The following is a 21,985-nucleotide window of genomic DNA, read 5'->3' as shown; positions in this document are numbered from 1 at the left end:
AAAACTTGAGCATCTGAAGTCAGAAAGCCATGCTGTCTTTGAGACTGGGTGCATGCCTTCTTTGCCTCTCCACAGCTCCTGGTGATGGCTATCAATCCTGGCACTTAGTCATTTGTAGTTGAATCATGCCAATCTCCTCTCTCCGGATTTGCTCTTCTCTCTGCCCCTTCTTTTCTCCCCCTCTCTACTATCTCTTTCCTTATTTCTTTTCATTTTCTCTATCCCCCACCCAATTTTGTAACAACTCAGTGCTATGCCTGGGAGTGTTCAGTGTTTATACAGTGTTTTTCTCTAAATATTGACACTGGATACAATGAGTTGGTATAAACAGAGCTTTTAGGGTAAAAGCCTCATTCTGGAAACACCAACAAGCTAGGTTTTTATCAGCTGTCTCCTACGCAGAAATTAAAGAGACAAGTAATTGGGAAAAGCACAGGAAAGAAATTTATTTAACGGGGCCACACTAGGACGAACAGGTGAAGAAGTTCATTGACCCCAACTTTATGTTCAGGGTATAGACATGAGCTTTATGTTTAAATAGAGAAAGATTTGTGTCAGTCTTGATAAAGGTGTTGTTTCCTTGAATTTTGTCTTAGTTCTGGTACTTCAGGGTGGTCCAAAGAAATCATTATTGCTTGAAGGGAAAAGGTACTGGTCCTTAGATGATTACTTAGATGATTACTTCTGCTCCAAGTAATCATCTCACGGAGCAGCCTCTTCCTCACTGGTAATTGTTCTCATCAAGAGTGTCAGGGCTGTTTTGGTCCAGAGAATCGTCGCTGTACCTAGAATCTATGGTGACTTAAGAGGAAAAGTTAAGGGCAGTGATTTAATCCTATGCCTTCAGCTAAAGTGAGACAGACAGACACAACATAAAGGAAGGTGTGTCATGCTTTCAGTTTACTTTTAGTTACATATGGGCCCAAAGAACTTTTGGACTTTCATTGTTTTTGTTTCGTTATGTTTTATATTGTTGGAGGGGTAGGACTGAACATATTCAACCCATACACATGCTTTTCCTGAAGGAAGAACCATGTTTCAGTCATAACAGCTACAAAATCTTTAAAGATGCAACAAACTTAATGTGTGTGTGTGTTTGTCTATCTGTGTATCTGTGTGTGCATCTGCCTGTCTGTCTCTGTGTTTGTCTTGTGTTTGTGTATGTGTGTGTGTGTCTGTCTTGTGTCTGTGTATATTGTCTGTCTATCTGTCTCTGTGTCTGTCTGTATGTCTGTATGCTTGTGTCTCTCTGTGTGTATGTATGTCTCTCTCTGTGTATTATGTGTGTGTTTGTTTCTAAGTATTAAATCTGAGTACTGAATACATACAAAGTGAATGATCTTATATTCCTAGCCCTGAAGTATTCTTTAAAATTTTTCTTTTTAAAACAGAAATTCAAGGTATACTTTTGATTCAGAACCCAATAATGACCATGACTATTGATGTCTTTAAGATCGATTGTATAAATAAATCTTAAATGAAATGAAGTTTCCTTTGTCTAGAATGTAAAGAAAACTGATTTGAATATATAGAATTATTTTGGAGATGAAAGAAGGAGTATAATGTAGTGAATTCATTATTTAGTATTCCACATGGATGTGATAGTAACATTTAAAAATCAAATAAAGAAGACATACTACATAAAATAAGGTAAATATTTTTTTTGTAGTAAAAAAATAATGAGTCTGCTGTCGACTGAATCCTGTCTTCTCAAAACATGAACTCCTAACCCCTAGTATTAGTAAGCTTTCTCTTACTATACCACGCTGCCTGAGGAAATGAGCTTGTGAAGAATGTGCTTCCTTTGAGTGTGGCTTCAGAGTTTCACTCCACCCTCAGCTGGCCCTACTCTTTTAAGCTGATAGTGGGGCAGGGTCTCAACACTAGCTTTGCTAGTGAAGCAAAGCTGTTCACCTTCTAGTCAAAAGATTAAAAATGCTGGAGGCCAGCATTCCACAATACCTTCTAAGGACATGTCCCCAGTAAAGTAAAACCTTCCAATAAGTCTAGTCTTATCCCTTAGAGGTCACTTCTCAGTAACACAATAGGATGAAGTAAAAGCCTTGAACACATGGGCTTTCGGGCGCTTTTCAAATCTAAGTTACAGCACTCCTGTGACTCTCTATGACCTTAATTGAGATAAGATTATTGCAGATGATCAAGTTAAAATGAGGTTATTATGGGAGAGAAGAAGGGTAGAGGAGGTGGAAGAGTGGAGGGAGACGTTTTTATCTACAAACCAAAATTCCAAAATAAACACTGGTTCAGAACACTAAAAAAAGCCAATAATAAGTTGTCAGAACATAAGTTCACTGCACATGAATTCAAGCTTATGCAATAGTTTGAGAATGACTTAAAATGCATATTTATATTCAATGTTACAGTTGATAATGTCCATTAAAATATGTTAAAGCAACTTAAGAAAGAATAGCTAGAACAAAAAGACAAATATCTTGGAAATATGGAAATTAGGAAAGTGAGAGACTGACATTTTAAATGGACACAGTTGAAGAGAGAACTGGAAAACAGTATCAAAGCATTCGCCTACAACCACAATAGAAAAACATAAAAATTATGTGGATTAAGAGAATGTGGAGTAGGTTGAAAGATGTTTCAAGATGATTTATCCTGTTGCGTATTGCATGCTGAAAGGGCAATATTTGAAAAGCTAACAGCTGAGAATTTTCTAGAGGTAAACAAACGTATAGATAATCTCAACCATTTTCTCCATGTTGACAGCAACTAATACAGAGGGTAATAGATTGCTGTGGTAATAAACATCAGAAATAAAGAGTTAACCATAAAAATGTGGAGCAAATCCACAAACTATAGACAAATTGCCACCTAACGTTTTAGAACTCTGCACAGTACCTCAAAGGTGTTGATAAAATGGCTACATATCCAGAAAAAATAGCTGCCTGTAATGGTTAATACTGATTGCCAACATGGCAGGATCTGGAATCCCACAGAAGCCTGTAAGCACAGCTGAGACATATTGTGGAGACTGGGTTCAGGTGTGAAGACCCACCTCATCCACCTTGACACCACTGCATGGGCGGGGATCCCAGGCTGAAGGAAATGGAGCAAGCTGAACTCACTAGCACTCATCTTTCTTTTTCCGCTCCCTCAAGCCCCTGCTTCCATGATTTCCCTACAGTGATGGACTGTACTTTTGGCCTGTGAGCCAAAGAAGCCTTTTGTCTGTTAAGTTTTGTATCTTCCTCAGGAATTTCATCACAGCAATAAGACAAGAAACTAATACATTGCCGACCTGGAATTTCACATGCCAAACTTCCACCAATAATGAGTTAAAAAAGGAAGATAGACTATGCCATCACTAGAAGTCACATTAAACCAAGTATTGAACCAATGGTATTTTAAACATGCACATATATTAAAAAATACAGATATAAAGTATACATTTAAAAAAATAAATAATATCTCAAGGTTTCAAAAACAGAAGGAGTAAAAAAAGAATAGAGAAAATGTTATCAATTTAAATAAAACAGTGAAAAGCACAGTAGGAAATAATACAAATAGCAAAAAATATAAAAGTAAGATGATAGAAATAAGTACATGTAACCAGGCATGGTGGTACACATCTGTAACCCAATCATGCTGGCAGGCAGAGGCAGGTGGATTGCTTTGAGTTCAAGGCCAGCCTGGTCTACAAAGCAAGTTCAGGACAGCCAAGGCTACACTGGGAAACCCTGTCTCAAAAACTGCCCCCACCCCCAATAAAGAGAAAGAAAGGGAAAACATACATGTATATCAAACCCCACAATTTTAACATAATATCCACCTATTAAAGAGTAGCTACGAGGTCTGAGAAGTTAGCTCATCTAATAAAGTGCTTGCCTTATGAGCAGCAGGACCTGAGTCAGATGCAAACAACTCATGTAGAACACAGGGCATGCTGGTATATCCTTGTAATGCCAGTACTGGGGACATAGGGTCAGGCATGTCTCTGGCCCTGGCCAGTCAGCCGAGCTTACTTGCTGACCTCCAAACTGTTTAAAGACCCCGAGACACAACGCCTGAGGTTGTCCTCCGAAGTTCACATACACACCCACACATGTAATATGAACCTGCACATGAACACATACACATACACATGCACATACATGCATACACACATACTAAACACAAATAATTATTAGAGATAAAAAGAAAAAAAGGAAAATTGAAGCTGCTTAAATTAGGAAACATAATTCAGCAAAGTGTAAAAATATTTAAAGCAACAGTGCGAACATTTTTGATGTGCATATGCTGCTGTATGTGCATGTGTGCATGGCGGTGGTGCTGGTGGTGTGTGTGTGTGCATGCACAGAGGCTTGAGGGGGACAGTAGATGTCCTGTTCCGTCACTCTCTACCTCGAGCTATGCTGGCAGCTTGCCAACACCAGCGGTCCCCCTACTCTGCCTCCTCCACCCGCTGAGGTTACAAGGGAGTGTGACCAAGATGCACAGTTTCTTTTTTTTACATTTTGGTTCTAGGGATTTGAACTCATATCCTCATGCTTGAGCAGCAAGCACTCTTACCTGTTTAGAAATTTCCTAGCCCTGCAATGAAAATATTCGTAAAACTACTACTGTAATATTAGCTACATGACACAGTATAACTTAAGACACCATTTTGTTCTGACAACAGTGTCCTTTGCTTTACAGAAGTTTTTAGTTTCCTGAAGTCCCATTTATTGATTGTTGCTCTTAGAGCCTGTGCTGTTGGTGTTTTGTTCAGGAAGTTGTTTCCTGTGCCAATGAGTTCAAGGCTCTTCCCCACTTTTTCTTCTAACTGATTTAATGTGTCTGGTTTTATGTGGAGGTCTTTGATCCACTTGGACTTTAGTTTTGTGCAAGGTGGTAAGTATGGATCTAATTGCATTTTTCTACATGACACATCCAGTTAGACCAGCACCATTTGTTGAAGATGCTATCTTTTTTCCATTGTATGGTTTTGGCATCTTTGTAAAAAATCAAGTGTCTGTAGGTGTGTGGGTTTATTTCTGGGACTTCTATGCGGTTCCATTGATCCACCAGCCAGTTTCTATGCCAGTACCATGCAGTTTTTATTACTATTGCACTATAGTACAGCTTGAAATCAGGGATGGAGATACCTAAAGAAGCTAAGCAAGGAGATGACCCTGGGCAAGATGATCAGATGCAGAAAGGCAAAGAGGGTGGACATCAGAAGAGGGAGAAAGCAGGCAACTGGACAGGAGCCTACCACAGAGGGCCATTGAAAGATTTTACCCAACAAGGTATCGAAGGAGATGATGAGACTCATAGCCAAACTTTGGGCAGGGTACAGGGAATCTTATGAAAGAAGGGGGAGATAAGAAGACCTGGAAGGGACAGGAGCTCCACAAGAACAACAGAGAAAAAAATTTCTGAGCGCAGGGGTCTTTTCTGAGACTGATACTCCAACCAAAGACCATACATGGAGATAACTTAGAGCCCCTAGAACCCCTGCCCAAATGTAGCCCATGGCAGCTCTGTCTCCAAGAAGGTTTTCTAGTAATAGGAACAAGAACTGTCTCTGACATGAACTTAGTGGTTGGCTCTTTGATCACCTCCCCTAATGGGGGAGCAGCCACAGAGGAAAACAATGCTGCCAGTCCTGATGAGACTTGATAGGCTAGGTCAGAGGGAAGGGAAGGAGGACCTCTCCTATCAGTGGACTTGGGGAGGGGCATGGGAGGAGATGAGGGAGGGAAGGTAGGATTGGGAGGGGATGAAGGAGGGGGCTACAGTGGGGATACAATGTGAATAAACTGTAATATATAAAAATAAAAAAATATAAAAAATAAAGAAAAAGATATCAAAGAACTACAAGGTTATAGAGGGACAGTGTACACAATGATTCTCCAACTAATTTGATAGACTCTTAAAATATGTAAGACTTTAAAAATGTACAAAATTACTTAGAAAATCAGACAAATACTCAGGCATGATTTTTTTTAGATTCCTCTTTTAGAAAAGCAGGATGGTAAGTATACAATAGAGTAGAAACAGACATCTGTATCACTAAACTAACAAGATGATCTAATAGGATGTCCCAGAATTCTGCCTTCAGCAAATAGAATGTATTGATCATTTTGAATTCACATGGAATACTTCCAAAGTTCTTCACAAAGGAGTTATGTACTAATTTTTAAGGATGAAAATCTTAAATTTCTGACTTAAAGACAGTGAAACCAAATGTCAATAATTAAAGATAAACCAATTCTGAGAAAATTTTTAGAAAAGCCACATGCTAAAGAGGAAACAACACTAAGGTAGAATTATTCTTAAATCCAAGTGTTGAGTGCTGTATGTCAAAACGTATGAGTAATATAACTAAGACATGCTTCAGAGTCTCAAATACGTTTACTAAAATGCAGTAAAAATGCATCAAATGAGTATAACAAGACAGATGTGGTATGTTGACCCTATTATAATATGGGAAGTCTTAGCCAGGACAGTAAGAGAGAAACAGACGGTATATGGATGAGACAAGTCTTTCAAATTGCTATTACTGGCTACACAAAATGATCCTTTTTCAGGTACACAGTTAGAATGATTATAGCTCAACTACTTCTGTGAACACAAACTCAAAATGCTCCAGGTGTGGTGTGTACCCTTCCAATCCTGGGGAGGCAGAGGTAGGCGGGCCTCTGTGAGTTCAAGGCCAGTCTGTTTGCTCTGCATGGCCGGTTCTATGACAGACAGGCTACCCAGTGAGATCCTGTCTCAAATGAAATTAATAAAGAATGAAAACACAGACTAACAACAATAGATGTTTAGTATACATCATAAGAAACTATTCATAATAGCAATAAAGAATACATTATTTGCATATCTAAAATTACTTTGGAATAAACAAAAAATATGTAAGATATTTCTAAAAGTATTATACAACTTTATTACAGAAGACAGAGAGGCTTTCAAATCAATCAAGATTATGTTCCCAGCTGGGAGATCTCAATGTTATAAAAATGTGAATTCTTCCTAGATCAGTCTTTAACAGCAAGAGGATTTAACAGATCTTGTCAGGACAGTATAAAATCCACATGACGATGTAAGGAACAAAGAATGACTTAGGCAAATCTGTTGAACATGATGGGAAGTCTTATTTTACCTAGTGTCCAGTTTTATTTTAAAACCAAAGCAATTTAAACCCTGCTTCAGAGAAGAAAAAACGAAGTGTGTTGCATAGACCAGGTAGCCCAGAACCAACTCTGGTATCTGCCTGGAAATGTGTTGTGCTGCTGAGGTCGTACTATACATCGGGAGGGCTGGAGTAGGGAGGGGAAGTGGCAACAGGGTGATCAACTATTCTGTAGAAACAACAACAACATGCTGCTTCAAAGCCACACCATTTGATTCCACAACAATTAGTCCAGTGCTTTCAAAGGCTGAAGTATGAAAATCAAGTTAACGTTTTTAGGGGATGTATGTGATAACTTTAGCAGATTTCAGAGAATACTTTTTTAAATTAAAACACTATGAAAACAAGTTCTAGATTACAAGTTTGAAAAATGTGGGTGTGCAGAAATTAAAAACTAACAACTTTAGTTTAACAAGGGACATCAAAAGTACCATTAAAAGATAAACAGGCGGCACACGCCTTTAATCCCAGCACTTGCAGAGGCAGAGACAGGAAGATCTCTTTGAGTTTGAGGCCAGCCTGGTCTACAAAGTGAGTCCAGGACAGCCACACAGAGAAACCCTGTCTTGGGAGAGGGGGTGGTGGAGGGAAACATAGATCATGTAAACCATGCAACAAAGGGCTAGTGCTAGGAATGAAAGGGATTCAAAACCAAAGGAAAGAAGACTTGCCCAATAAAGAGTAGAAAAAAGTAGCTAACAGCAATTCACAGAAAAAGCAGCTCAGAAGGTCTGTATGCACAGGACTTCTCACCAGCTAACAGGAAGTTTGAACCATAATGAGCAAGTATGGACCCCAAGCAGTCACAGAAATTTGAGTTAGCACAAACGTGGAAATTCCTAGCACGACTTGATGGTATTCCAGGACACCTCTGGCATTCAGAGATTCTGTTTCTAGTTATTCACTGTGGTGAGTCTCTTACACAAGCACACTGTGGGAAACTACAGTTTCGGAGCAGCTACAGCCTGTGCTCCGATAGGCTGCAAACTTTCTAAATTCCCACCAACAGGAGAATAAATGTATTGTACAGTCTGGGTATAGCCATCACCCCGAATTCTTGGGAATGGCATTGTTTTGTATTTACTTACATTTTTCTGAATATGCCATACAAATTGCATGTATATTATGATACAACTTGAGGTGGGACTAACCACAAAAAGTGTTTGTGTTTCTAGCTGGTGGAGTGTGCTTGCTTAGTGTACTCAGGGACCTGGATTTTACTTCAGCATTACAAAAAAATAAGAAAATCCATTTATGCCCACTGCTTTCCTTCTACAGACAGCCTGAAGATTATTTCATGCAACCTGTTAATCTTGTGCATCTAACCAAATTTCATAATATAGACTTTTCTACTTGTGGTGTCATGGTTTTGCTTTTAAAGCCTTTCAAATGCAGATTTTTAAGTGAAGAGTGATTAACTTGTATGTTCACAAAATAAAGTGTACATCAGGTAAAATAAACTCAAGGTATATATACAAAATACTGCAATTAAAGTTGAAAGCATCACACTTGCAAAAGAAAGTCAGAGACAAGTTCCATAGAGAAGCAATTGCTGCAGTGTGAATCAGTGTGGCTCTGAGACAGGGTCTAGGTAAGGTATTTAGATACTTTCTGTGTATGCTGTCTTTTGTGTCTGCATTTATAAGTTTGTGTACTGCTGCTCTTTTGCTTTTGGATATTTTCTAATTTTAAAAAACCGCGTGATAAATGTAATCTGTATAGTGATACTTTAATGAGCACATACTCAGTACATAACTGCAATGAAAAAGAAAAGAAAGCAAGCCGAGCAGGAATGACAAGCCCCCTAACCCAGCACTCGGGGGCTGGGGTGGGCAGAGCAGCAGATCATGGAGAGTCTGAAGCAGCCTGGTCTACAGAGTGAGTTCCAGAGTAGCCAGGACTGCACAAAGAGACCCTGTCTCAAAAAACCACAGAAATAAAATAAAAATAAAGCTACACTGATTCACACTGCAGCAATTGCTTTGTCTATGGAACTCTTTCAACCCAGAGTTCTTGGAAAGAGTATATTTCACTGCAGATAATTTTAAACATAGTTTATATCAGTATTCAAAGGATAAATAATTATTTCTGTTTTAATACTGTGGCCAAACAATTAGGTTTTAGTTTTACACAGGGAAGGTAACCATTCCAATGTGAAACATGGAGTCACTAGGAATATACCACTTGGCTTTCTTTTATTTTGTTTTTATATGTGTGCCCGTACAGGGACACACATGTGGTTTTGTGCATATGGAAGTTAGATGTTGACAAGAGGTGTTTTCCTCAGGTGGTCTCTCATCTTGAGGCAGTGTGTCTATTGAACCTGGAGCTAAAGTGAGCACAGACAGCCACGGGCACAACCACCCTCCCTACCTCTGCTCAGAGACTATCCCGCTGCAAAACTGTCCAGGGCCTCAAGGCCATGCAAATTAATGGAGGAAGACATACCCTGGCCTTGTGCTATACCAGCCAGGAGGAAGACAACACATAAACTCCCTTCAACCCAGGACACACTTTTAGAACCTGGATACCAAGAAACTAAGGAATTATCAAGTCAAAGTTAAAGTACAAGTAAAGTTAAAGTATCAAGTCTTAAAGTACAGAGGTTTGAAACCTTGGCCTTAGAACATGCTGGGTAGGCTCTGAATCACTGAGCTACATTCCCAGTTCACTTTTTACTCTTTACTTTTTATAGTGTTATGAATTGAACTGCATACATGCCAGACAAGTGATCTACTAATGAGCTATTTTTATTTTACTTTTGAGAGAATCACTCCGGTTCAGTCTGTGGCACAGGCAAGCCTTGGATTTGCAATCCTACTGTCTCAGCCTTCAGAATGGTTAGGATTACAGGCTTGGCTTAAATCCAAGTGTTTTCTAGGACTCTTTGCTAAAGCTCATATTAGCTCAACAATCCATATGTAGAGCAACAATGAACTGTGATGAAAACTAAAGCAAAAAGGAAGTCTGTCCATCTGATTCTGAGTGCCAGGAAATAGAAAGCGTTTATTTGGGACTCAAATAAGCCTCTAGATTTGAAATATTCTGCAGTTATTCCAGTGACTAATGGCATTATGAATAACTCACCATAGTTACTGCAGGCAGAACTAAGAGCAGCCAGCTGGGAGCCGTGAAGGCCAGTGGCGCCATGCAGGGGTGCCAGGCCAGACTGCATGGCCTAGGGTACCTCTCCACCCGGCTTTGCACTCTTCGCTTGTGACACAGAGACACTGAGTGGACTCCAAACTTCGTCGCTGCCCCAAATGACAGTGATGACTTAATTTTGTACATGTCATTATTTTCAATTAGGAACAATTGATGATTACAATAGATAAAACCCATATTTTAAAGAAAAACAAAGAAAACAAACTCAACTAATACATATTAGAAAAGTCCTCTAGTGATGGCTATGTAAATAAGAACTGTGCTCATGGCTTTTATTAAACAAAATGCACATATTTCTACAATTATGAGTAAAATGAATTAATAAAAATGAAATTAATGAAGTATAGTTTTAATTGGTTTCAAACTTTTTCTAGTGAGTTTTAAGATATTAGCACTGCATTTTCTTTATTTTTTAAAAAAGACTTATTTATTTTTATTCATGTGTTTGTGCTTACTCTAGTTTACATGTGTGCTGTGGAGGCCAAAGGGGACTGGATCTCTTAGAACTGGAATTATCAGCAGTTGTAAGCCGCCAGATGTAGGTGCTGGAAAATGAGCCCAGATTCTCTGAAGGACAAACAGTGCTCTTAACTCCTGAGACATCTTTCAAGCATTGTATTTTCAAAACATGGTTACTCCTTGTTTTCATTTGTGTCTTTCTTTAGCATAGCTGCAGGACTTGAACTAAGGACCTAATAAAAAATAGGTGAGGACTTTCTCATGCAGCTGCTCTCCCACCCCATGCACCATGGTTTCAGTGCCTTCTTTGATCTGTGGTAACTCTTCAGAAAGCCTTTTAATTATACAATAGCTTTTTTAACACAACTGGTTTCTGGGCTCATTCCTGTGCAAATCTAGAATTTACAACATTTGCAAAGATAAAATAATAGATTGCTCATGGTTCAGCTTTCAGTTTGTAGTCTACTGCTCTAAATTTATGTCTCAAGCAGAAAGAATCTTAGAATAAATGTATGAAAAGCAAGAAAAAGTCTCAAGGACAGAGAATCAGCTCAGATCTCTAAGTCAAAGATGACATGCCATTTAATAAGATAGCATTTCAACAAAAGAGAATTGGTGACAGTGGAGAAAAAAGAACAAAAGTTAGTGGCAACAATATTGTTGACATTTACAGAGTCTTCATACTCTATACCTGGAAAATCTGGCTAGCCCTGGTGCTTAAGTATAATCCATGGGTTAATTCCATCTAAAATTTGTTGTTTGAGACAGGGTCTCACTTTGTAGTCCTGCCAGGCTTGGAACTTACTTCTTAGCCGATGCTGGACCTCAAACTCACAGAGATTCTCCTGTGTTACCTCCCAAGTCCTGGGATTATAGGTGTGCTCATGTCCAGCCCTTATAAACATTGTAGTGTTTATAGCCATTAGTTAGAAAATAAAAAACACTCTGTATTAGTTTTATATTTAATTATAATTTAAAATACGTATTTGAGTTTAAATTTGACTAATCTTTACAATTCTGTTAATTATAGTTGATAGTCTCGACCACCACCAACTTGCTGGATTTTTATTTTACATAAGCTTAAAATTGCTTATATTTTATTTAAGTTTAAATTACTTGTGTGATTTTTTGGCACGTGCCCTTTTAATAAATGATTTATTTTTATTTTATGTGCATTCATGTTTTTGTCTGATATGTGTCTGTGTAAAGGTGAAAGATCCCCTGGAACTGGAGTTACAGTTATGAGATGCCATGTGGGTGCTGGGAATTGAACCCTGGTCCTCTAGAAGACCAGCCAGTGCTCTTAACCAGTGAGCCATCTCTCCAGCCCCTTTCATGATTTAAAAAACAAACAATTTTTGTGTTCAAAATTAACATCAGGTGGCACTAAAATAAACTTTTAATTAACATTTAGTCTTGCAAGTGGTTAAAAAAAAAAAGACCTTGAAAAACACATCTGCAAGGCCCAAATTGTTAAAGGGTAAGAAAGAGCAAAAAATTTTTTTTATCAAGTATATTATGGTCCTTCTACTGTTTCTCAAAAGCTTTCAAGTGACCTCTTGGGTATTTCTTTCCTAGAAATCATAGAAAATCAACCAAACAATGTAATCTGGCCTTCAGTTTGGGTTTCCCCTGGAGTGTAGATACTGATGTTTGAGCCTTCACTTCCTGACAAGGTGCTTAAACAGCCACTGTTTCTTTGAGGTTTTATCTATGGGGTTCGTGTCTTTTGGGCTCATTAAGCACATTTCCAGAGATTACAATGTCAATAACACCTAATTACTGGGCTGTGAGAAAGGTCTGCTTGAGTAGATAAGATCCAGGGAGTGTGGGGTAGACAATGGGGCTCACATGTACCCTGCAGCACAGGCCAGCAGCAAACAGATTAATAATCTTACTGTGCTCACTTGGGATAATTACTACCATGTAAAAACGGCTCTGAGATCTTGCAGATAGTGTTGTGTCTTGTTTTTATTCCCTGCTTTAGCCATATTAACAAAAATCTTTAAACACTGGCTCTCTTTAGAACTCTCAAAACTTCCTCATAAAGAAGTCAGCTTGGACTTCTGATGTAACGTTGATTATGTTATCACCTTAATTCACTTTTCTCAAAGCATTGTGTGGCACTAGCTACAGATTTCAGTTTTACTGATGCCTGCTGGAAACAAAGGTGAAGCCGTTTTAATTATGCACCTACTGCCTAGAGCCTCGTGCTTTCACAGGGCAAATTAAAATATGGATCTGCCAGATTTTCGTCTGGGGTTGCATTAGAAACAACTCTTGAAGAGAAGCAGCTGGAAGAATTAACTCCACAGGTTTTCCAGTACATTATCTTATTTCACACCTCTCAACCAGGGCCCAGGGTAGGGATGCTGCCTCTCCTCTGCTGTGTGAGAGCAGAGCAGAGGCAGCCTCTGGGTAACTGTGTGAAAGGAGTGAACTGAGGCTGGAGTGAAGTCAGAGTCTCCCAAGCCCTCCTTCTTCCTCATGAATTAGAGAGTCCCGCAAGTCTTGCTGAAACAAGACTGCACTTGGCCTACATACAGGCCGGGTCCGACAGCCCAGGCCGCGGCCTGCGTGCAGGGCTGAATGCCCAGTCCCACTGTTGGTACCACCACAGCAGCGTGCCAACCCTTGGCGCACTCGTGGGAGCCGTGCGAGCCACCTGCTAAGTGGAAGAGATCAGTGGGCGACCTCCAGGGGCTGCTACTGAGAATCAGAGTTAGAACTCGAGAAGCTTAGAACCACTTCTTCCTACTACGTGTCAGCTGGACGTACTGCCAAAGAGTGTTGTGGTGTGAAAGTAAGGCCTAAAAACTTAATTCTTTGGTGCAGCCAGAACCCTGTAACACAGAGGGTTATTGCTTTCATGTTCAATGGGGGTATTGTAAATATCAATACTGATTTGAATATTTTGAACAACTAAGAACAATATAAACCAGTGACTTCGAAGAGTCCACTTATAAGAGGCCAAAGTCTTGAGTAGCTAAGAGACCTGAGCTCAAATCCCAAACACCATGTAAAAACTAGTCATGGCTGCAAGTGCCTGTAACCGCAGCACTAGGGGCAGACAGGTGGATTCTAAGAACTTATCCAGCATAGCCAAAAAGACAAGCCCCCAGTTCAATGAGAGATCTGTTTCCCTGCAACAAAGCAGGGAGTGACAGAGGAAGACACCCAATGCCCAACTCCGGCCTCCGAGTGTACATACATAGGTGAGCACATCACACACTCATGTGTATGCAACACACACACACACACACACACACACACACACACACACACAGTTCCACATGTGTTTCCTTGCCAAATATATTACTGTGTACACTTTCATGGGGTAGGAGATGATGAAAGAAAGCCAGGTGTGGTGGTACACGCACACCTGTCATACCAACATTCAAGGAGCAGAAGCAGAAGAATCTCTGAGAGTTTGAGGCCAACCTGGTATACAAAGTGAGTCCAGAACAGCCAAGGCTACATAGAGAAACCCTGTCTCAAAAAAACAAAACAAAACAAAAAGCCAAAAAACAAAACAAAAAAAACCCCCAAAAAGTGATAAATGTTTGTTTATAGTTCAGATACATATTAACTGTAGAGTTAATGCCTCATCAGTATATTTGTGAATAAGTGCTTAAAAATACCAGTAACATGTTATTTTCTAGGAGCCACAAACGTTATTTTCTTAAACTACAAAGTAGCCAGGGAGCTTGCAGGAGCTTGAAATGATGGGCGAGGTGGAGACTATGTGGTTCTGTGACAGTGGGTCATGGTGCTTCCGACCACAAGCCTCTGCAAGCTGTGCTCCAGGAAGATTTATCCACTCCCCAAATTACTGAGTTAGTTATTCAGCTTTCTTACGTTCACTTGCTTGTTTTTCCTTAATAAAAATAGAAATTTTAGTTTTGGTAAATTTTGGGTCATTTGGAGCTAATTAACCAGAAACTTTGATTAATTGGGTTATTTCTCAGCATTATATTCAGAGAGAGGAAGAAAATGGTATGGGAAGGTTTTGTTAGAGATTTGTTTCTCTTTCTCTTTTTTGTCCAGAAGCATTATGGTGGGAACATCTTTCCTAGTGTAGATTAACAGCCAAAATCACCGTCATCACGGTTATTTGAACACTCACGGTCACATAAGGTATTTATATTCCATCTGATTTCTGTGACAAAAAAGTGAAATAATGATCCTAACTCTGCATTTTCCATTTGCAAGGATGAGGAAGGCTGGGTGGTGTCTAGTGCAGTGTGAGCTGCTTTACCATACACATGCCCAGCAGTTATTTGTGCTACTAATACCTTAAGTGGACCTTGGAAAATGATTTTCTTGCTTCTGGAAAGTCAATTAAAAATTACTTAGGTGAAGCTGGGTATAGCCGTGCACTTCTTAAACCTCAGCACCCAGGAGGCAAAGGCCTCCCTGTGACTTCCAGGCCAGCCTGGTCTACAAATTGAGTCCAGGATAGCCAAGACTACAAAGAGAACAAACAAACAACCACTGACCCGGCACCAGCAGTGCATATGACCACAGGAAACTTTCCTGCTGTGCAGAAACCCAGGAGAAGAGATTCATCAGGCTTTCTGCAGAGACCAGGATTTAAGCTCTCATCAAGCATACCCCATGAACAGAGTCTCTTGTCAACTTTTAAACATGTCTAGAGATGCCAAACAAATCGCTCATTTAGTGATCAGTCAAGATCCATGATCACATTTCAAAATAACAATATGATATTTGGTCAATTCACTGTTGGCTTTCCAGGGCTGGTGATGAGCTATGAGTGAGGAATTCCCTTCTCTAATCCTGAAGACTAGAGCTGGGTCTCACAGATACTTACCAAATGCTCTCCACTAAGATCTGCCTTCAGCCCACGAGCACCTTTGGGTCCATGTCTCTGCCCTCCTCCTGAGCATGATCACTCTTATTTAATTTTAGATTCCAGGCTCAGAGAAAAGTTTTACAGATGTGTATAAACAAAATAAATCTTAGCATAAAAACTCTTCCAGTTTGAAGTTCTGTAAGGATTGATCAAAGAGAAATTCTCAAGAAACACTTTCCTTTTTGTGTTAATTATTAAATTGGATAAATAGGCATTTAACTACAGCTTCAGAATTTTGATTTTTTTTCATTCTGTTCTGTAATCTAGTAAAAAGAAATGAAATTTTAACTGAGACAACTTCTGAGTTTGAAGAATGACAGAATTCACTTTCAACTAGCAGCAATCAGAATACAGAAATGTATAAAGTTTATAAATTGGCTTAAAAGTCCTGTGTTGGGCTCATATGGAATGTATACGATTTACCCTTGTTCATTCAAATGCTGATTTCTCTACCCACCTATCTTGTTTCAATCCAGACACTGCATTGTGATGCTTCTTCTAAGCATCACTTGTCTCAAGTTTGTGTAAACATGCCACCATTTGTTCTCTAAATTGTCAATACAACAACCAGCCACAATGTTGAGCAATGGAGAGGATAGGGTGGGACATCCTGTTCCAGAGGGGAAGAGAAGGAAGCGAATAGATGGGGAGCAGAGGTTGGCAGGAGAGAACTTGGAACCATGAGAAGAGATGAGCTGGACCTAAGATATGACTAAAAGCAAGTATAATGGGTGAAATCTGAATGGTAGGAAACTATGTGGGCTTGGAAGTTTAGGACGGAGTAACTATTGCCCAGCGTTGTGCTCTAGGTTAATTAAATAAATCCTAGTCTCTGTGTGGTGATTTGGGTATAGAGCTGGATTAGAATTAACTGCTGATTAACTAAAAGATAAATCAATAATATATATTAATTACTCACAACAGTCCCAATTTCATTCACTATACCAAATACCTTCAGCTAAACAAGAAAAGCGAAATAAGGAGAGAACTTTTGTGAGGTGTGAGACCAACCTGGACTATGGACTGAGGCTCAGAAGAGGGGATGGAAGAGCAGAAGAACTGAAGGTTAGTCAGTCTTGTGTACTCATCCTCCGTGTGAACCTCTTTCTCTAACAATGAAGGTCTTACCTTGCTTTCCTCTGGTGCTGCAAGGGACGCCAGGGTCTCAGATGTGTTAGGTTAGCACTGTGGGAAACACCTCTGCTCCCACCAGACTCTTACCTTTTGAAGATTGTGTAAAGGTCTCCTGGTCACTGGGCATGTCCGTATACTTGTGCTCCATCTGCACACGAACCAGAAAGTTTCATGACTGAGCTTCAGTAATAGTAACAGATTAAGTGTTCAATATTGTGAAACAGTTAACCTACCATGGCTGAGTGGAAAACGTTTGTAGTCAAGGTTGCCTCATTCATGTTGGAGTGCACATACAAGGGCTTAACTCTCTGAAAGACACAAGCGGCAGGTACTGAGGGTCAAGGGCAGACCGTAGTCATAGTAAATGGACTCTCTATGTATTAGTCAGGCTTCTGTAGAGTAGCGGACTGATAGAGTGAACCTGTGTATATAAAAATGGGCTTTTTTAGAGTGGCTTTCAGATCTGAGTATTCCAACAATGGCTTTCTTCCTATGAATGTTCAAGAATCCAGTAGTTGTTCAGTCTGTGAAAATAGATGTTTTTGTTATATGCTGGAATCCCAAAGAAGTAGGCTCTAAGCTAGTGAGGGCATGAACTTGCTGGTGAGAATGAGGACAAGCAGGCAAATTGCAAGAGCTTCCTTCTTTCATGTCCTTTGTGTTGGATGTCACCAGATGTGGCCCAGGGTCAGGGTGGGTCTTCCGAATACAATGATTCCTTCAGGAATCTCTCACAGCTGTCCCCAGTTGGTTTTTAGTTTAGTCCAGATGTGGTTAAGTTGACAACCAGGAATAGCCATCACACTCTTTAACTCAAGTATGACATGAAAACTGCTTCTAACTTATTTGTTGAAAGATAGATGGAGAAATTCTTTCCATTGGTTTAAAACTGATTTAAACCAATGGTGGTGTGTGCCTAGAGCTCCACCTAATCAGGCAGACAGGCAGGAGGATCGCTTAAACCCGGAAGTTTGCGACTAGCTTGGGCACTGTCGGCAACAAGTAGCAGCAAAGGTTTGTTCACTGCTTTACTGAGGCTAGTTTGAGAAACAATTCAAGAAAACTATTCTCCTTAGTGCCTTTTGTAAGTCTTTTCTCTTTTGGTTATCCCTCCAACTTGGGATATTCTACAAGTCGGCCCTCCTTGTACATAGTTTTGTGTTTGTAGCTTCAAGTTAGAGTGGATAGAAAACACTAAAACAAAAACAAATTGAAAAAAACCCAACTCTAAATTGTTTCTGTAATGAACATGAATAGACATTTTTCTTGTCATTGTTCTCTCAGCAATATAATATAGCAAAAGGTATCTACATAATATTAATTATGTATTCAATGAAGAATATATTGCATTAGGTAGAACAAGTAATCTAGAGAGACTTAAAGTCTGTGGGAGGATTGTAAAACATCACACACAGTTCTAAGTCTTTAGTACTAGGTCTTGAGCCTCTAAGGATCCTGGTACTTCCGTGGTCCTGGAACTAATGTTCTTCAGATATGGAAGGGCATCAAACAGAAACAGTCCAGATGTCATAAGGTAACTCTAAGTCCCAAATAGCTGCTGGGAGCTTCAGCAATGTGACCAGATTGCTAAGAACGGACTGGCAAAAAAAAAAAAAAAGACAAACAAGTGAGAGACTTTGCTGCTGGAAATTCTGAGCAGCAGCCTGCAGGCATGGCTGTTACCAGTGTGTCAGTACATCACAGAGAGAGAGGTGCAGCGTGCGAGCTCACCAGGAACAGCCTGGGGTCTTGGTGTGCTGCTCAGCTTTTGTGGGTTGCCCCTTATTTATTTCCTTGTTCTCTCATGGTGAGTGTATTTATTTAGGCATTTATGCAAGTGTATAATCCCCATACATTTTTTTCTATCCCTGTAGCCTAGTCTCATAAAGGGGTATGACATTAAATGATTAATAGGGAAAAAAACCCAATTAACCTACCACAGGTGAGTGAAAAACAACCTGTTAGCTCCATCACCACTGACTGTGGAGTGCACCCCAACAGCACGTGAGATGAGGCTACGGGAATAGAAAATGCACGCACAAGAATATACGACCTCAGGGAATAAAGGCAGGAGACAGTGGAAGTGAATAGACTGTGAAGAAATCCAATGAAATTGTGGATCTGATCCAGAAAAAATTACAACTAAGTAAAACGTAAGAGAAAAATTTAAACCCAAACAAGACCTCAATTTCTTATATTCCTCAACGTTGTTCTAACCAGTGGAAAATATAATCAAGGTGCCGATGAGGTGGCTGGGATCAGTTCCCAGCACCCACATGAGAGCTCACACCCATCTATAACTCCAGTTTCAGGGAATTCAACAGCCTTTTGGGGCTCTAAGCATGTACATGGTACATGTATGCGCATACAGACAAAACACTCGAACATATAACACCTTAAAAGAATGAAAACTGTAATCGTGAATGATGTCCGATGTAAGACTAAGAAAGGATGGGCACTGTAGCTCCCTTTGCTTTGAGGACATCTGTCCAGCTTAATGAACACATGTGACCTGCTTAAAATGTGTGACTCTCCATGCCCCTAGCTCTACAATGAATCTGCCGGCTCCGTGATGAGAGGAGGATGACTGGAACAGGCTGAGGTGAGAAGACAGCGCCGCATACAGTGCACATCAACCAAGCCTGGAAGAGGACTGAGGTTTTCGTTAGATAATGCTATCTGCTATCTGCCAGAAGACATAGTATTAAACATGAAAGGGGATCCTTATTATTGATTTGTTTGCAGCAGATATGATAAAACACCATTGGCAAAGGAGACTCAAGGAGCACAATTCAACAAATAAAAGAACTGACAGTGCATTTTTAAGGAAAAGATACAATTGATTCTAAAAGTACATGCAATTCCTAAGCATATAAAACAGTGGAGATGAAACTGGAAAAGAGGAATAAAAATCCAAGGGCTTACATGACCTGATTTAAATGATTACCATGAAGTTGTTAGTGAGAATGCATAAGACTTGCAAAACAGACCCACAAAAAAAAAATCACAACAGGACAGTGCTTTGAACTAGACCAATGGATTCACAGTTGATTACTGTAGGGCAGAGCAACTGGTGATACTAGGGAAAAATACCAAAATAAGGCATTCACATGGACTGTGAAAGAGCACCTTCGCTGGGTTGGGAGCACCAAAGGGAGCAGAGCCTTCCGCAGAGAGAACAGCTACACTGGTCTTCACTAAATGAAAAAGGGTCTTTTTACCTCCTTGTGTTGGTGCATGCCTAAAATCCACGCACTTGAGAAGCTGAGGCAGGAGGTTAGGAAGTTTGAGCCAGCCTTGACTGCATAGTGGGACACTACTCAGCCTCAAAATAAAATAACTCTGAATTCCAGAGTGCTTAGGAAAAGGCAGCAGAGACATACAATGAGTTCAGAAGATATGGCTGAACAGTTAAATTCACCTGCTGCTCATTCATGAAGACCCTAGTTCAGATCCCAGCACCCATGTAATAAACCAGGTATTTGATGCTCACTTGAGATCCCAGCTCTGCCGGGGACAGATACAGGAGGACCTAGAGCTTTCAACCCACTGAGAAATCGTGGTCTCCAGGCTGAGAGGTGGAAGAATGAGAGAGGGTACCAACCGCATCTTCTGCCCTCCTCCCTACAGGTGCATAATACCTACATACGTCCCTGCACACCCACACCCATCCATCGCTTAATCGACAGACAGTAAAACAATGTTCAAAACACATATGATGTCTCAATCCATATACCTGACAAAAAAGGGTTCCCAAAATATATAACATACTACTATAGGTCAGTAACAGTTCAAAGTGGACAGCAGTGAGGGAATGGAGCCAATCAAGGGGCTGCTTCATGGTTCTAGAATTTCAGTTCCACAAAATGGAGGAATTGTGGAGTCCAATTGCCCAGCAGTGAGAATGTAATTAACATTACCAGAATTGTGCACTTAAAAAGATTAAAAAGGCAAAATTTTTTATGTCTTAAATAATTTCAAAAGATCTTGATCCTTCCCAGAAGAATATCTAGGAATGGCCAGTGAAGACACTGAAAATGAAAATAGCAGTGAGGTACCACAGTTTTAAAGATACTGTTTATAAAGATAACAATAAAAACATAAACAAACAATGCCAGGCATGGTGGTGCAGGCCTTTAATTCCAGCCCTCAGAAGGCAGACACAGGTGGATTTCTGTAAGTCCAAGACCACCCTGGTCTACATAGTGAATTCCAGGACAGCCAGAGCTACATAATGAGCCTATGTCTCAAAAACCAGCCAACCAACCAACCAACCAACCAACCAACCAGACAAGCAAACAAAACCCCACAAACAACTATAACAAAAAGTGACACTATCAAGAGAGCAGGTAGAGCTCCTCAATAAGATGGTCAATTGGCAATACTAATCTTCTTGAATGGTATGGTGTGATTTAGGCCTCTAGACTAGACCAGTTCTTTGTAAATTCTGGGTATTAGTCCCCAGTCTGAAGGATAGCTAAAAGATCTCTTATTTTGTGTGCTACGTGCTCTGTTGTTTCTTTCACTGTACAAAAACTTCTCAGTGTCACCTGGTCCCATCTGTTGACACTTGGGGCCAGTTCCTGTGTTATTGACAATCTTTTCAGAGAGTTCTCATGTACCCCAATGTTCTGCTGGATGTTCCCTGTATTTCCTCTAATTGTTTCAGCATTTCTGATTTTTTAAAATTAAGACCATTGTTGAATGGACTGTTTTGCCCCTACTTGGTCAAAAATTAGGTGGCCATAGCTTTAGCGGTTTATGTCCGAGTTCTCCATTTTTCTCCCTTGGTGTTACTGATTGGATCAGTCTCTACCTTACTGTTTGTCTTTATGCCAGCACCAGGCAGCCAGTCTCACTACAGCTCTGCAGTGTAATACAGGTCCAGTATTATGTGGTTTTTTTCTTCTTCTTAGGATTATTTAGAGTATTTGGTCTTTTATGGTTTCGTTTGGATTTTTGCCCCTAGATCTGTCAAATATGATATGGGAATTTTGATGGATGTTATATTAAATGTGTCCATTAATTTGATAGTGTAGTCATATTTACAGCTTAATTCTGTTAGCCCAAGGAGCTTGGAAGTTCTTTCCATTGTCAAATATCTTTTTTTTTTTCATTTCCTTATGAAAATCTAAACTTTTATTATAGAGGTTTTTCTTTTTTTTTTTTTTTTTTTTTTTTTTTTTTTTTTTTTTTTTTTTTTT

At 39.8% G+C, this 21,985-nt stretch overlaps 1 protein-coding gene across 1 annotated transcript in view; it reads right to left on the bottom strand.

Annotated features, from left to right (window-relative positions):
- Positions 1-159: 159 nt before the first annotated feature.
- Positions 160-21,985, bottom strand: part of CUNH10orf67 (chromosome unknown C10orf67 homolog) — a 109,513-nt gene continuing 87,687 nt past the window's right edge. Inside the window, exons 15-17 of the mRNA XM_055593911.1 lie at positions 17,015-17,089; positions 16,869-16,929; positions 160-801 (exon numbers count right to left, since the gene is read on the bottom strand). Coding sequence (XP_055449886.1) covers positions 722-801; positions 16,869-16,929; positions 17,015-17,089 — 216 coding nt within the window. The 3' untranslated portion in view covers positions 160-721. The remainder of the gene's footprint in view (positions 802-16,868; positions 16,930-17,014; positions 17,090-21,985) is intronic.

Source organism: Psammomys obesus, unplaced genomic scaffold, assembly GCF_907164565.1.
Source record: "Psammomys obesus unplaced genomic scaffold, mPsaObe1.curated_primary_1811, whole genome shotgun sequence".
Lineage (NCBI taxonomy): Eukaryota > Metazoa > Chordata > Mammalia > Rodentia > Muridae > Psammomys > Psammomys obesus.
Note: the sequence above shows the minus strand (reverse complement) of the source record. Positions and strands in the feature narration are given on the sequence as shown.